Here is a 16,740-nt window from a genome sequence, read left to right as displayed (position 1 = left end):
TTTCATTTTGACAAAGGGGAAACACGCCATCAATGAGCTGACAACTTCCCATTAAAGCTGGTGGCTTCATTGTGCCACGACTAGGCCATAGTTCACAGGATAAAGGCTTGGTTCGTCGTCTTTATTCAACAGTCTAATTACAGTTTTTTTTCCTTTGTGTATCGTTGGTCCACACCCCAGAAAAGTGACAGCATAATATAATTTATTCATTTAGCCCGGCAGAAAACTGCTTCCCATTAAGCATCGCGGGCGAAGCGAGAATTAAAATAGTTACTTGGCCTGTACACTGCATTCAATTCATATTCTGTTCCGCGACTGTCACTAATGTTCTTTCTCAGCCTGCGTGGACATTTTTCACTAGCGTACACAAAATGCAGATGAATGTGTTGGCAAACAACAGGCCTCTTTCAATGTCTGTGCACACATTTGTCTTCTGTGATGTTCTGTGCGCTCATGACGAAAAGAAAGGCGGGGGGAAATCAATTCGAGCTGTGAGACAAGAGACAAGATTAAATTTTCATGCATATGCAAGCCTTCCACATTTTGTACACGGGAAGCGACTTTCTTCATTGGAATTTCCAACATGAACAAAAAGGCGCGAGGAGCTTTTGTAATTAGCGTGCCTGTAGGCTCACTTAATAAGTCATTAGATTTTTTTTTTTAATCCTTTTTTGTTTACTCGTTTAATCAGTAATGGAGAGCAAATTAACTTAAAAAAGAACCCATCGGACTGATTAAGGGAAGCCGCATGCGTTTCACAGTTGTCAATAACCAATCTAGCACCTTTTTCTGAACCGATTCAACGTTATGATTAAAAATATTTTGTAACATGTATGGCCAGTATGTATTTTGTCTTACCGCCAGGATCCTTGTCAGGATTATACTCTAGCGCATTGCTGCAGATAAGGTCGATGTCCACCAGAAAGTCTTTGGCCGTCAGGTACTGGTGCTTATCGATCTTGGTCATGACGGTCGATAGGTCCATGGGCTGCCCAATCACCTCCAAGTAGTCCGACACCTAACAGATGTGCAATGTAATTGTGAAAAAAAAAAAACAGAATAAAAATCCTGAATTTTTGTTCTTGTCCTCACCTCTTCAATATCGACGGGCTTACTGAAGATATTGAAGCGTTTGTCAGTAGCCAGCCGCTTGGTGACATCCCTGAGAAAGAGTCGGAGCTCCCGTAGCGTGTTTTCCTCCTGCTCAGCCAAGCGACGCTGCTCCTCAGCAGACAGTACCCTGGGGGCCGGGGCTTCAGCCACCGGCAGCACCTCTTCGCAGTGCTCTACGAGGGACAAAAGGTAACAATGGAAAACATCTCTTTCGACAGTAAAGCTAGATTCAAAGTTAAGACTGTTTTGAAAAGGACAAATACATCACATATGGCGTGTCATCTTCAGAGACTTTTCACCTGACTCAAATGTGGCAGGGGTAAGCAGTGCCTCACAGACCTTCGGCCTGCAGTGTAAATCAAACCTTAAAATGTGAAACTTGAGTGACTTAAGAGGTTTTTTTTTTTTTTTTGAGGAATTCCACATCATACACACTGAACCTCTCGCGTGTTAGCTCGTTGTAGGGTGTTTAAAACTCATGTTTGGTAGTTCTAGACTCAAGAATGGATGTCAAACTCAATCGCAGAGGGGACCAAAGCACAAAGCACACTTTAGATCGCAGGCTGAACGGGAAAATCTGCATCGTTCGACACATACGGTTTGCAACATACTGTACATATAATCTGTTCTAATGTCATGTGCCGAACCTCGTCCCACTACATACATGTGGGTATTTTACATTCTCACAAATCAATGTTACATGCAAAGATTCACCGCCTAATCTTAATCTTCCACTCAAAAGCTGTGTTAAATCCACAGCAATGCCATCAGATCTGATTCCGGTTTTTTACAAACCTACATTTTAGAGACAACAAGACAGGAGAGAGACCCTCCTTCACACTTACCCATTCAAAAAGTACTGGACAAATACATAGGTTGGCGGCAGTTAAGTTAGATTCCAGTAGACAAATAAAATAATGCATCAGATTTATATGGTGTTTTTGCTGGACAACCGGACACGCAAGTCGCTCACATTGGACACATGATTTATGCACTCATGCATTCACACCCTGGTGAAAGTAAACTAGTTTCTGTAGCCAGAGCTTCCCTGGGGCAGGCTGACGGAAGTGTCGCAGTGTGCGCCTACGGCGCGCATCTGAACATGATCAAACATCACACCCAGCCATACACCAATGTGAGTGACACTGGAGGCAAGGTGGGTGAAGTGTCTTGCCCAAACACACAACAGTTAAAAATGTGAATTCATAGTTTTTCTTTATGATTACTTTTTTTAAGTAATCATACAATTTCATTAGTATTTAATATTTTCATGTATTTAACATGCATACATCAGGCACTTTTCCCCCACTTCATGGTTGATTGACCGGATTCATCTATCCGTTATAAAACTCAAATGTGGCCCAAGAGCACAGAGGTTCGCACACCCCTGCTCTGAATAAATGATGTTGAAGTATAGAGTGATTAAGCGAAGTAAGGAAAAGCCAATGTCCGCTGCGCAGGCTCCATTTGTAGGCAGATGAGACATGCTTACGAAGCCCCAGCGGCTTCTGACCTCTCTTCCATCATGAGCGTTCCATGACTCTAATTAGGGATAATAGCTGCAGCACTCGGAAGCCGCTTCCCTTCCTGCTGTTTTTTTTTCCTGCTCCAAGTCGGACCCCCTAAGACTGGAGCAGCCTTGCATCAATGAGGAGGTGGCCGGGGGATCCGATATTACACTTGAATAAAAGAGCAGGGCCATGGCAAAGGAGATTGGGGGACGCCGCAGAGAGGTGGGAAGGTAATTTTAACCCAGGAAAGATTTACGTTTGTGCGTATCTCCCTGACACGTAATACACCTCGCAGGCCAAATATTTGGCTGAAACGTATGCAAACAGAATATGAATGAAGCCTAAACATATATTTGGCTCAATGTGAGCTTCTCTGTTTGGTGTTTCTGGTACATATTTTCATTTTGAGGAGGAAAAGAAACACACATGCAGACCAACACTGCCCTCTGGAGCCAAAGTCCATAGCATCTTAATTTCCTGAGGCCAGCGTTCAAATAATTTTGTCGACTTCCAGAGCTGCCAAAGCAGTGGTAAACTGGATTTTCAGGGAAAATATCCCCCTCTTTGCATAAAACTCCAGTTTGAACAACCTCTGTTCCGCAAGCATTAGAAGGATGTCAGGAAGTTCTGGGCAACATGCCTGTACATTTAATAAATGTTTTTTGACAGCAATAGATTGATTGCCATGGAATTTAAGGATTATTTCAGATGGGAATAATCTCTAATACACATTGACCAGCTGTCCCAATATTTGTGTCCGTGTACCTGTATTCCTGAGGCGTGGTGGGGCTCTGGCCGCCTGGACCAGCAGCAGGTCAGAGAAAAAGCTCCTCCGGTCTCCTTCGCCGGGAGGGTGCAAGGTGACCACCTCCCCGTAGGCTTTCTGGAACATACTCCTGATCTTTAAAAATAAAATGAAAAAATAATAAATCAGCATTTTTAAAGATAACACAATTCAAACAGTTACATTACAATTGGTCACTGTTGTGCTTGGGAGTTGAGGGCTGCACCCTCTGGGAAGCTTTTTTGCTGACAGAACTGTTTCTTCCTCTTTCGGTTTCTCATCAATCCTTTCTCTTATCTCTTGACGCGTTTGAATGGCCTCTCTGTCTTTCTGGAATATTTCCTCGGACGAGAGTGGGTAATCATTTTTTAAAATGGCAGAGAAATGGGGGTAAATTTGAGGGGAATGATGTAGCTGCGCAGAGGAAAGTGAGTGATGATGCCGACTATTGCTCATGGTGATAAAGTCTCCAGGGTGCGGACGCGTATAGGTGGTGAATAATACATGACTGTTGAAATTTAACACCTGTTCTACTGGCGTGACACCAATGATATCTGGATTAATACAGAGCGTAAGAATCTGAAAGTCATCATGAGTAATGCCGGACTATTGTACTTTCAGAATGGCGGAGACTTAGCAAAGGAGGTTGCATTCCTTTTATAAAAAAAAAAAATACATAAAAGACTGGAGGGTCAGGGAGTGGGATACTTCTGAATTGGATTGGATTCCACAAATGGAGTATGATAAAGACACAGTGGTAGTAATCCAACAAAATGCTGTCTGATGGATTATTCGCAAAAATAAAGGAGGAGGAGATAATCTTCTGCATGGTTCGCACTGAGATCCTACAAAATTGTGGAATCAGCGTCGTTATGTAAAATCGGCTCCGACTGTGGCTATCACAGATATCCCACAAAATGGCCGCATCAGAGTTTTAACAGAAAAACTGGTGCATGTCCGACCGTGCCGATCATGCAACCCAAGGGTCAACTAGACTCACTTCATAACAAGCAGCACGTTGGCAAATATTGAACAATTCTTCTTCTTCGTCCACTGCCTTAATGGCAACCGAATGTATGTTATCTGGTAAATCCTGCCAGTTTCTCACCTCTTCAGAAAGCTGCGAGTACAATGTCTCCGCGGTGGCGAGGATAAGGACGGGGGAGAAGGAGGGCACATCCAGCAGCAGGGAGAGGAAGGTGCTCTTAAGCGTGTCGCTCACAGTCTCCCACCACTCTGAGATGTGCGGGAGAAACACCACGCTGGGGACGCTCCGGCAGGCCTCGCGGAAAACCTGAAAAGTTAGGCGAAATAAATATGGATTTAACATTTTTTCTACAATTTTCTTGCTCGGGAGTGCATTACCTGAGCACAGGATTCCTCTGGCGTCTTGGCGCTGGTGGAGTATAGGGTGGGCAAGTCCAGGCGGTGCACTGGCAGCTTGTCCAGGTGATGCAGCAAGGCAGGGGCCAGGTGGGAACTCTGTCCCGAGCCCGGGGATCCGGCCAGGAGTAGACGGGGCCGGTAGGCTGTGGGTTGCTGGTGGGGGGAACTGAAAGGAGTCAAGAACACTTTCATCAATTGGGGCTGTTTAGGGGAAGATCGTTATGAATGGGTAGATGGTACTCTTTGAAAATCGCCGCTGTCCATTGAGACAAATGGATACAGTCAACCCCTGCTATTGGTGGGGTGAAGGAAGGCATCCTGGCATGAACAGTGGGGGAAAAAAATTGAAAAATGGGTGGATGTTTTGTCTGTTCAACTTGTACTCACAAAGAGCAATGGATAAAGGGCCTGCGCGTGGTGGGGTCAGAGGATGCAGATGGACTGATGGGGGACACGGCAGGCTGGACTTCGTAGATGGAAGTGACATTGTCGTCGTCATCGTCGCTGTACGCATCCTCTTCGAGGCGTTGATTGTCGCCGCCCACTACACATAAAAAAAATAAATGCATAAAAAAAATAGAATGGCCTAATTGGTCTGTTTGCAGAATTATTTTTTAAAACAATGTTAATGTAAAAAAATCTGCCTACCTTGCATGTCCCTGTCGGCACACTGAGCGTGAGGGAAGACTCTACGTAGAGCAGTGAGCACCAAAGAGAAGGCACCGGCCAGCAGGGGCCTGAGGACGGGCGACAGCGCTCGCCCTGGGGGAGCCAGGGCCCTCTGCGAGGCCGGCACGATAGCCCTCATGGCCCGACAGAAGTCTGTAGGCCCCAGCACAATAGAGGCCACGTCCAGCTTTAGCTTGACACTGCTGCCGTAGATCTGGGGGTAGCGGCGGCGCAGTGCCACCAACGCCGCCTCAGTGCAAAGTGCTTTGATGTCGGCGCCACAGTAGCCTGCAACGGGAACAAACTATTTCATAATTGTTCTGATACTGAATATAATTATCCACCAAAAAAGTTTAGAGGTCATTGTGTTTTTTTCCATGGTGCCACCTTTAACACTTTTTAAAAACGGGATTAGGCTAATATCATGTGGAGATTTGCTCATTTGCATTATGTGGTGACAATAAAAGCCAAAAACCAGTACACCTGTTCATGGAAAACATTAACTGTCCACTCGTTTTGCCACTTGTAGGACACTTAAAACATTCCCTGCATAGATAAATTTCATCATCCATGGAAGAGTGGAATGTTTTTATATATACTGTATATTATTTACGATGGTAAAGGAAGAGATTACATGAATGATTTAAGGGGGTTTCTTACCGACACATTTTTCTGCTAGTTCATCCACAAATGGCTCAGACAATTTGGGGCTCCAGTCCCGTGTATGGATCTGCAAGATGTGTTTTCTGGCCTTCACAAAAGATAAAACAAAATGAATAAAATCAAATACTGACCTTCAAGCAAGTAACACCACCATGACAACTAAGTCCGAGTGACACACTTTTGAAATCTGATTTATAAGGATGCAACTCACATGAGCGACTTGAGCCTGCCAGCGACTTGGTAAAACGTGTACATTTCAACATCGTCTTGCAGTAATAAGATCAGATTCTCTTTGGTGTTTAACCTCGCAATGCCTTGTCCTCCTGCACTGTTAAAATGTTTGTCTATTTGGTTGTGTCTCTTTCTGATCTATTTTCATGTGGCCAGGTGTAAGCATGGGTGTTTGGCACCTTCTTCGGAGAATATATCATGAGTATGCAAAACATTTTTTTAAAGCTGCAAGCAGTGGTTCGATAAGATTTCAGGTATTCTCTGTATATTTTTTTTCCCACGACAAAGGCAATGAGGAATAAGTACAAAGTAAGAAGCTAAATTTCTCTGGTAGCCATCAGGAGTTAAGAAGAGTTGGCTGGTATGTTGAGTAAGACGACCAGGATAAAAAAAAAACGCAACAATGACAGTTTCATCACAAGTAAAACACTCAGAGGATTGCTCAAGCTCTTATTTAACAGCCAACAGTGGCACCAGGATCGGAGGTTAGCTACGCCGGCGCCAAAGTGAGCGCGTTGCGTCACCCGCGGAGCACACCACTTTGATGGGCAGACATCAAGAAGCAAAGTACTCGCTATTGTGAACATGAGGCTTTTCATCATCTTTCATCACACTGGAATGGGGGGGCCCAGCTTGGCCAAGGTTTCAACATTGTGCGATTCAGGTGGCTGGACTGATTTTCAATGTGTCCACAAGGCCCTTTATTTGCTCGAGAGCCATGTTTAAAAAGTTGTTACAAGCTCGCTGGCGTAACTGTCTGCAATGTTAAGATCGGGGATCACTAATCTTGAGAGTATGAGAGCGAATGTTTAAAAAAAATGTACAGGAAATCACACTTTTTTTTAAAACAAATTATTTCTGAAAATGGTTGGCCAGTAAGTATTGGGCAGACAGCAAATGTTACTTTTAATACTTTGTAATGTAGCCTCGGTTGGCAATGATTTGCTTTTTTAGTGTCATTTTCTTGTCAAATCTAAATAACTGTGCAAGATTAAATATGACTAAAATTATCTAAACTCTGCAAGTAGCCTTAGTTCAATGTTGTGCTGTGACTGGTCAGCCTGTGGCTCATTCGCAAGAAACACGGCCTTCAAAACAGGCAAATTTCTGCAAGGCTCAGAACAGAGTATATAAAAAGAATAAAAGAAATGAAATTGATCCACGGGATATTTTGACAAAAACATATCACCGACATGTTTAAGACACATGGGTGGGAAGTATTTTAAATTGAGTGAAAACATGGGCACTATGTTTCCTTTTAAGGATGACACGACACCCAGTGCAAAAATGCAAGAGCGATTCTTCATCACCCGATGCCTCCATTTGTCCTTTTATTGCCCTTGCCACCAGAGAGATGGAAGACATTTTCAGCAGGTTATAACTGGTATCAAATTCCAATTCTTTTTGCAAAAACACAGCGTCTCTCACCATCCTGCCAGGCAGGTTGAACAGAAACTCCCGATCGAAACGGCCAGGCCTCCGCAGTGCCGGGTCGATCGAGTCAAGTCTGTTGGTAGCACCAATGACCACTATCTCCCCGCGGCTGTCCAGGCCGTCCATCAAGGCCAACAGAGTGGACACAATGGAACTTTAAAACAAATAAATTATGCAAAAGCTGGATTTACACTGCAGTTCCACATTCATTTTTTTCATATATATAATATGTACATTCAGTTTGTTTTTTACACTTCTGACTATGGCTGGGCAATATAGCTTCAATACTAGATCATATTGCCAATATCTCGTGTGTAGTGGGCAGCGACTACCAAAGTTTCATTTTTGATTTCTGTCAAGACATCCCAATAATGACGTTTTACCTGTGAATCTGGTCTTGCCTACTGGAGCGAACCGGAGCCAATCCATCAATTTCATCAAAGAAGATAATGGACGGCCTCATCATGTACGCCTTATCAGAAGTAATCATAAGAAACATTTAAGATCCTCAACTCTCTATGATGTAATAACAAAATGTGACTTGCCTGGTCAAAGAGGAGGCGCAGCTGGCGCTCCGATTCGCCAACCCACTTGCTGAGGCAGTCGGCCCCTTTGCGCATAAAGAAGGAAACCTTGCGCTCACCCTGGCTGCACTCGTTGGCCAGCGCCCGGGCCACCAATGTTTTTCCAGTCCCTGGCGGCCCGTAAAATAAACACCCCCTGTGGAGAGGACATTATTCGGCAGAACATTGTTATGGAAAATCTCAAATGGTAACCATTTTGTAAGATATTCTGAGAAATTAAGGCCACCCCCAAATAGGCGCGATGCCACTTCTGTAAATTCTCATATTTTCATCCAGTTCGTAATTTCTAAACTTTACCTCTGGATCAATAATGTAGTTATCTACCTGTAAATACACAACACAAATTTATGGCAAGACTTCAACTGACCGTGGAGGTTGAATCTTGAATCTCTCAAAGACCTCTGGATAGAGAAGTGGGAACACCACCATCTCCTTCAAGGACTGAATGTGATTCCTGAGGCCACCCACTTGGTCGAATCTCACCTGAACATAAGAACCTTATTTTTACAAGATGATCACCACCAGGAACAAAGCACTCTCATGTGGGACATGATTTGTCTCACTGAGGTGTCGAGGTTCATGGGGTCCACATCAGCCAGGCTGGCTCCCACTTTGGTCCTATCACGCAGGACCCCACTCGCCAGGTCCTCCGCTGTCAAGTTCATGGGCAAACATCTGCAAGATAGACAAGGGCAGTGGTCGGAAGTTTTCTTTTTTCTGACAATTAATTTAACATGCCTAGGGTCAATATTACCCTCAACTACAGAGTCAATGGACCTACTAATAAGATCTATAAACAATGTTTATTAGATACTTAAAAGCCCACATACTTTTGTGTGTTCTGTGACAATTTAAGCACAAAATATACAGTGAAAAATGAGAGAAAAAAGGCATCTCATTACCTGTTCCTGGCCCGAGTCATGCTCTTGCTTTTCCTTCTCTCAAAGCGCTCCTCATCAGAGGACGAGGTTGTGTCGCTGCTGTGGATGGCATGTTTCTTTATCCTAATAAAAAAAATATTTTTTTTTTTTAAAAAGGGAACAAAATCATTAATTTTGCACTCCTCACCGTATATGGCTTCTTCTTGCTGGTGATCTGTGAGTATCAAACAGTGTGGGGTTGCTTTGCTTCCGGTTCACTGGCTCTGAGGACATGAAAAGATATGACCGGTTGCCACTTGACTTTGCCAAAAAATAATAATAATAATTTAAAAAAGACATGAAAAGCATGTCTGTTACCAATCGGGGGAGCCTCGTATCTCTGCACAGTCTTGCGCTGTCTCAAGTTGTAAGGCCTGTCGTTCCCCTCCCCTGCTTCCTCTGCTTCATCCCCTTCGTCGTCCTCATCCTCAGCATCCTCTTCCTCTTCCTCCCCATGAGACTCTGCAAGTTTTCAAACATTTTCCCACCGTGAGTCACCTGAGACAAAGAGCTGCCCACGCGAGTCAGCAACTCACCTTCCGTGCCCTCTTCTTCTTCTTCCTCCTGCGTTTTACTCAAGGCTTTGTGGTGCGCAGGCAGGCTGAACGTGTTGCGGCGCATCGACTTCCTCCGCTTCACTCGAGAGTACATGTCCATGTTTTCCTGAAAGAAAATCAGATCACAGTGAGCAAGTGTTTGTTGTGGAACTTCAGGGGAAAAGCCTGGCTTTTCCTCCCCCTACCTCCTCTGTGTCTCTGGTCCACATACGGAGGCGCTCCACTTCACGGTTCTGCCTGATGCTGCTGATGTTGTCCATCTCCTGAAGGACGGCCTCAGCGGTGCTAGATAATGATCCGATAGATTGAAGGCTAGTACAAGGAGGATGCTTGGAGGCGTTAAGACAAAAAAAAAAACGCCTTTAGGCACTTGTGAATTGGAAGGCTTCAAAGTAGCTTGGACCAAAACGTTGGGAGGTTAGTCAAGAAAAAAAAATGTTAGACAGGAGTGATGTCAGTCTACCTCTTGTTATCAGTCCAGTTTTGTTGCTATCGCTCCGATTAACATTCATTTTTTTCATCAGTCCAATATACCCGTCAGCTATCGTGGATCCCCAAATAAATTATTTTTTTTTTTTAATCCTGCCATTTTGCATTTTACAGTACCTACTCTCTATTTCCACTAGCAAACGCAAGTGCTATTTCTAGGAGCTGGTCAGTTTGGGTTCAGAGTGTGCCAAACCGATAACACTGTAGGTTGACTAATTTGTAATTCTTCAACAAAGACAGGCAGGAATTCACAACATTAAAACCTTGAGGAAAGCATTCATTGTTGCATGGTTCCACAGTTTCCCCCACTGTGCAATTAAACAGTAAAAGGCCAGGCTTCAAACTGAGACGAGTAATGCCAAGCCTACACAGTGCAATTCTATGTCTGGATTTGGACGTGGGGTGGTATAGCGCCTGCTCACCTGTTGACCAGCTGGTCAAACAGCAGGCTCTGGTTGAGGTGTTCAAACTGGCTCTTCCTCACACGACAGCTCCTCTTCAGCTCCACGTGACCGTTCATGCGTGAGTGGTCACCCTGGCCCAGCTCCTCTTTTCGATGGGCCATATGGCCTGCGGCATAAACATAAATAATAATAAATGAAATAAGGAATTCAATCTCTGTCGTAATTTCTTGAGGTTTAACGTCCTGTATTACATTACCGTGCCCATTTTGCATGATGCGAGATGACAACCTAGAAGTAAAAAACACATGATTTGATTTCAGGTTGGCTGCACTTATTTTATGGTACACAACTCGCAAAAAGTTAGGGACATTGGGCTTTTGGGTGAAATTTCAGGGTGAAAAGAAAATACACTCGAACCTTTACAGGTGAACTTAATTTGACTTCTAAACCTTTGAATGAAGCAGTTCTGTACGTTCTACATAACTTTCTGTCATCTACTAAAGAGCTGAACGGCATCATTCACAAATCACAACAGGTGTTTGATCCATGAGCCAATACATTTCCTTATTCAAAATAAATGAATACTGAAACAGTCATTTTCATCAGAATTAAATTGGGTTCTTCCATGAAGATTCGTTTCACCCTGAAATTTCACCGTAAATACGAGGATCACCCAAGACAATATTTAGCAAGCCGACCTGGTCCGGTAGGTGGGAATGTCCCAGCTAACCCTCTGGCCTTTGGTCTGGGGTGAGGGGGACGTGTCGCTGGAACTGGGTTCCGACGTCCTCTGCCTGTGTGGCCGCTTGGCAGGCGGGCTGAGCCGCGCACTGCTCACATCACTGCTCATCTCCTTCTGGTCCAGCAAAAAAATTACGTTAAACAGGACCATTGCTTGTGAGCAAACCACTGCATCATTAAGTAACGGAGTGCAGAAACTGCGCTCTTTTTGAACATTGAAGAGAGCGCTGTTTAAAATTAGTTCAACTCCACTTTTTCTCACCGACCTAACAGCACATGGTGTGGTGCTGACTATGTCTGTAACATGCTTTCTTTTTTCTGTCCTTTTTCTCAGGATTACCCCCAGATGTTTCTATATTTTGGAAATTTGTCATAAATTTTGACTGCAGTTTTTTTTTTCAGGCAGGATAGTAATTCAATTCTTACAATTAAGCCATTTTATGTTCATATGGTCAGGAGTAACCTACCCTATAGATGTGGTAAAGGTTGTCTACTCGCACCTTTCTTCCAAGTGCTTCTGGGAAATGTCACTCGGATATGAAAGGAAAGTTTTGAAACAAAACAGTATAGATGAGGCCCGATGTCTGTCTACACATTTGTATGTCGCTCTTTTTTTTTTTATTTTCTATCCACCCTTTTCTGTAACTCTCGAAGATGTGGTAACACAGGAAATGTGATTTGCTATTGCAGTTTTTTCTCCATTGTTCTGTCTCTCTTGCGTACGTGTGTGTGTGTGCTTTTTTGTCTATTTTCTTTCCCTTTATGTCTGTACAGCATGTCTCTGTAAAATGCCAAGTAAATTGTGACTGACACTGATTTGTTTCCATTCATTGTGTTTTAATAAATATGTCTCTCTTTATGGTTTCAAGTGGCAACTCCTGCTGGAGTTTTGTAGTGATAATACAGACCTCTTTTTAAATGTTGTTCTCTGACGCACCATTTTGTGACACAAGAAAAAGGCTGCTGTCAGTCGAGCTTTAATGTCACACAAAGGAACGAAATCTCCACCGTATTCAATTGGTCATTTGTACCAGCACCAACTAAAAAGCGTTTGTTGTCTAATGAAGGTAATGCATAGTATTAACGCCGTAAAGTTCACCAAGTTCAGACTTGCCTTATACAGAACGTGAGCCAGCCAACTGTTGTGAACCCTTCCCCCACAACAAGGCTACACTATTGGGCTAGCCTTAGCTCCAGCCCCAGTCGAGCTTTAACCCACTCAGAAAAGTGTGAAATACTTCCACGACGTGCACACACGTTCGCGGTGATAGCTTTCTGTCAGACCCCGTGGTGGGCTTCACCCAAAGAGGTTTAAAACAAGCTGGCGAACGCGAGGCGAGTCGCCCAGCTCCAACTGCCAAACACAAAGAGAACTCAACTTGAAGCTAGCAGCTAACGCGGCAAGCCTCCGCTTTGAACGCTTTTAATGCTGCTCGCCGTAAATGACAAGACATACGAAACCCAGTATTAAGGTGTTCAGTTGTGTGCGAGCGTTGCCCGACGGGTGTCAAGCCTGGTGGCGTTGTCATTTCAATGGGGGACGATGCCCCCCGAAGTGTGAGCAGCTCCTTCCAAGGCCAAGGCTACAGCTACAATTAGCAGCAGCTGTGTTAGCACAACGGGGGGAAAGAAAGAGGAAATTGGCTTACATGCTCGTCTGTGTTCCGCTCGTTCCTCGACGACGAGCGGGTTCTGGAGGAGATAAAGTGGCCACTGCCCGGTCGTGAGCTTTTCCGTGTGTTCACCATGTTTAATCTCACTCAAAGGGCTCCAAAACCGGCTCCAAACACTGGCTCAAAGAGCACAGCACCGATACGCCATTCCTCTCTCTCGCCCTCGCTCGCTCTTCCTCGCTCTCTCGCCGTCTCTCCCTCTCGCTCTTTCTCCCTCTTGTGTTGGTTTTCTATCTCTCTTCCCTCGTTTGTGTCCGTAAACTGTGTTTCTCTTTGTGATGTCAAGTGGTTAAGTTTGTTTTCAGGTTAGTGGCTGACTTTTTCAAGCCGCAACTCAACATTAACAACTTAACATTAAACACATTTCCTTCATTGTTTTTTTCCCCTCCTTTGTTGTGTGTCTTTTTTGACTCCCTTTGTGGACAGTATGTCTCTCTTTTGGACAATGTAGTCATAACTCTCGTTCGGATGATGTCAATTGAAAAATCAGTTTTGTAATTATTTACTATTTATTCTTACAGGCGATTGTTTTTCCCCCATACCTGGGTATTATTATTATTATTATTGTATGTTGTATTATGTATCAACCGTCATAACCAGAATTTTTATTTTTTTCAAACAATTATATGATACAAATGTTTGCTTCATGTCCAGGAATATTTTTTTTATGAGGTTACGAACAATCGAACAGAAATCGAAACTTATTACGACACTACCTGCCAATTTATGGTGGGGGTGTTGACGTCAGAGAGCTGGTGCCGTAAACCGGTAGAGTAGCTAGCTGCAGATGTTTTAGCCGCAGATTAGTCCTTACACAGAGACCGGTAAATTATTAATTTACCTAAATTACCTCATTTTGAATATTGTTTTGTTAGTCTTCGTAAAATCATTACAGTGCTACGTTAATTTTGTTACGTCACTCGCGCTCACAATCGTTTTTAATGATGGCCGATAAACGGTTGTCAATAATAACATTACACTCGTAGAAATATTCATAGTTGAGTAGTGTTGAATTGAGAAAACACACAAGATAAAAGATGCCCTAAATTACTCAAATGTATTGTCAATTGCTTTCTCTGAAATGTGCTTGCCTTGCATGACTTGTTTTTGTTTTCAGATGGACAAGACGACATGATACACAATGACACTGAGAATGATGACATTTGGTAAGGAGAATGCTTGCTGTCGTGAAACCACAACACATTAAAATAGAGCACCGGTCCAAAGTGTAAAAACTCTTTCTTATACTGTTGAGTGTAAACGTGTCTTAAAGCGATACCTTATGTGTCCGACATATCACACAATAATGCCCCTAAAGTGTAAGAATACGTTTGTTTGGGGTTTTTTTTTCTCAAAATAAAATGTTGTGCTGAACAGGGTTGCCAGCGATGACAGCAAAGAGGAGGCGCCGATGAGGTGCAGCTTCTCTGTAGAAGACCTCCTGGGCGAGGTGGAGAAGATCTGTTATGATACCTCGGGAACGTCTAAGGTCGGGAATGAATGAATGAAGTAATTATTGAATATGTATTCAATATAATCATACAGCGATTAAGGACCACACACATATAAAGAATAATTATGAGTTCTTTCTGAAAAAATATGACAACATTCTGGTAAGATTGCAACTTTTTGCACTATGTCATAAAATGATTACCGGTACTTAATTTTCATATCTTTACCCTGGTGCTGCAATGCTTTTTCTTCATTTTTCACTAGGTGGAGATGGTGGTGCGCCTCTGGAAGGACGGCTTCACCGTTAACGACCAGGAGTTCCGTAGCTATTCGGTCCAAGCAAACCAGGACTTCTTGGATGCCATCAAAAGAGGGTGAGTTTTATTTTTAGGTCAATTTGTAACGATAGCCTCAAGTGAATAATATCCTCATCAGTGTTGTGATTTTTAATGCAGGGAACTTCCGTCGGAGTGGGAGAGCCGAGCAGAGGAGGACGAACTGGAGGTCAACGTGGAGGATTTGACAGAGGAAGAGTACGTTCCCAGGAAGAAGGTTTTTCACCCTTTCAGCGGGCAAGGATACCGGCTTGGCAGGTGAGTGGGGTCTTGACCGAAAATAGTGAGATTGCAGGAAATAATTCAGATTGCCTACGCCTTGTGGTCACTTTTAGTTGTACTGGATTTGATTTGATGTGGATTTTTATTGAAATACTTTAAATAAGGTTTGATCACAGTCAGCTGAAAACCTTTTTGAAAATATTGCTATTAAATGAATAATACCCTTAGAAATATTAAAAACATAGTCGAATTCATTTGTATTACAGTACTTTTTAATCAGAATATGAATAAGGAGTTACTATTCTACTGCCTGCCACAAGATGTCACTCACAATCCAAGCAACCAAAGCCGTTCATGACGAACCCCTGATGAGGTGCAAAACGGCTCTGGTTTAATTTTGTCCTCCGCCTGCCATCATCATTAGTTATTGAAGATAAAGATTTAATCTGGCGCATGCTTAATCTCTGGATTGTGTCCGTGCCGCAGCGTGGCCCCCCGAGTGGTGGCCCGCTCGCCATCAGTGCATGAGGACGGCGAATCTCCCCCCATCCCCATGGTAACCCTGGACCACACCCTGCCCGTCACCTCTCTGCAGCTGTGGTTGGCCGACGGCCGCAGGCTGGTGCAGCGCTTCAACCTATCGCATCGGTACGTAGTCACATCGCCAAACAAACCAAAAAAACATGTTAATCTGCTTTCTACCTCCAAATGACGAAAAAGATTGCTGCTAGTTTGGATTACGTAATGCTGGTCTGGCGCGCAAATCATAATCTGAGATAGAGTGCGTCTATCAAATCCCACCAGGGGGGATGGATTGCGTAACCCCCAATGCAGCGTTTATGTAATGGGGGAGAGGAGCTCAAGGATGGAGACAGCCTGATGCCGACCTTGACCAGTCTCCTGTGTGAGCAGGAGACCACTGGTGCTCATGAATAATGGACATTCCCCCTTGCTTGAATGAGGAGAAAGCATGGGACGAGTCACCCGTAGGAAGTAATGCAAGTAAAAATCCAAATTGTGCGGATTTACATTTGTCCTGCATTGACCTCCAACATGACCAAGTAACTGTTGCGACCTTTCACCCCTTAACTCCCGTCTTCCCCCTGCTCAGGATCGGAGACGTCCACGACTTTGTGTCACGCTGCCAGAGGACCTGCCCGCCCTTTGTCCTGACCACGTCGCTTCCCATGCGGGAACTCCACGACAAAGAGCTGAGCCTCGAAGCAGCGGACTTGGCCAACGCTGTCATTGTTCAGCGGCCCCTCAACACGCATGCCCCCTTTGCGCCATAATCCACCTGTCCCTTTTCACCTTACATCCAAAAATGACATGCATACTTTCATAAAGCAGCACCAAAACAAAAACGAAAAAAAAAAGTCTTCCTAAACTGTGATGGACAATTTTATGCACTCTTTCAACACTGCTTGCATGTCGAGGTATACGTTAAATGTTTGCCTTGTTTTTTTTTTTTTACATCGACTCATTTTTGAATGTATCATGTTATGTGCCTGCATCATTTCAAATTCAATTACATGTATTTTAAAAAAACTAAGGTTCTTTTGCATACATTTC

General features: G+C 43.8%; 2 protein-coding genes across 4 annotated transcripts in view; one reads left to right on the top strand and one right to left on the bottom strand.

Moving 5' to 3' along the window:
- Positions 1-13,386, bottom strand: part of atad2b (ATPase family AAA domain containing 2B) — a 38,282-nt gene extending 24,896 nt beyond the window's left edge. The window contains exons 1-22 of one of the 3 annotated variants that reach the window (XM_052053192.1): positions 13,136-13,386; positions 11,444-11,598; positions 11,002-11,033; positions 10,764-10,911; positions 10,038-10,137; positions 9,832-9,958; positions 9,614-9,757; positions 9,444-9,519; positions 9,278-9,379; positions 8,939-9,050; positions 8,743-8,858; positions 8,347-8,511; positions 8,175-8,273; positions 7,786-7,945; positions 6,124-6,214; positions 5,443-5,751; positions 5,182-5,338; positions 4,774-4,960; positions 4,517-4,702; positions 3,391-3,525; positions 1,093-1,290; positions 859-1,018 (exon numbers count right to left, since the gene is read on the bottom strand). In XM_052053192.1, coding sequence (XP_051909152.1) covers positions 859-1,018; positions 1,093-1,290; positions 3,391-3,525; positions 4,517-4,702; positions 4,774-4,960; positions 5,182-5,338; positions 5,443-5,751; positions 6,124-6,214; positions 7,786-7,945; positions 8,175-8,273; positions 8,347-8,511; positions 8,743-8,858; positions 8,939-9,050; positions 9,278-9,379; positions 9,444-9,519; positions 9,614-9,757; positions 9,832-9,958; positions 10,038-10,137; positions 10,764-10,911; positions 11,002-11,033; positions 11,444-11,598; positions 13,136-13,234 — 3,058 coding nt within the window. In that variant the 5' untranslated portion in view covers positions 13,235-13,386. Of the gene's footprint in view, positions 1-858; positions 1,019-1,092; positions 1,291-3,389; positions 3,526-4,516; positions 4,703-4,773; positions 4,961-5,181; positions 5,339-5,442; positions 5,752-6,123; positions 6,215-7,785; positions 7,946-8,174; positions 8,274-8,336; positions 8,512-8,742; positions 8,859-8,938; positions 9,051-9,277; positions 9,380-9,443; positions 9,520-9,613; positions 9,758-9,831; positions 9,959-10,037; positions 10,138-10,763; positions 10,912-11,001; positions 11,034-11,443; positions 11,602-13,135 lie in introns of all 3 variants that reach the window. The other 2 variants (XM_052053190.1, XM_052053191.1) reach the window with 2 other exon arrangements.
- A 490-nt stretch (positions 13,387-13,876) lies between these two features.
- ubxn2a (UBX domain protein 2A) lies at positions 13,877-16,725 on the top strand. Its single transcript, XM_052053206.1, has 7 exons — positions 13,877-13,983; positions 14,277-14,325; positions 14,537-14,648; positions 14,876-14,985; positions 15,067-15,204; positions 15,655-15,816; positions 16,280-16,725. The coding sequence occupies exons 2-7, from the start codon at positions 14,291-14,293 to the stop codon at positions 16,458-16,460; spliced, it is 738 nt and encodes a 245-aa protein (XP_051909166.1). The 5' UTR covers positions 13,877-13,983; positions 14,277-14,290; the 3' UTR covers positions 16,461-16,725.
- Positions 16,726-16,740: the final 15 nt, after the last annotated feature.

This window comes from Hippocampus zosterae, chromosome 19 (assembly GCF_025434085.1).
Source record: "Hippocampus zosterae strain Florida chromosome 19, ASM2543408v3, whole genome shotgun sequence".
Classification (NCBI taxonomy): domain Eukaryota; kingdom Metazoa; phylum Chordata; class Actinopteri; order Syngnathiformes; family Syngnathidae; genus Hippocampus; species Hippocampus zosterae.
Note: the sequence above shows the minus strand (reverse complement) of the source record. Positions and strands in the feature narration are given on the sequence as shown.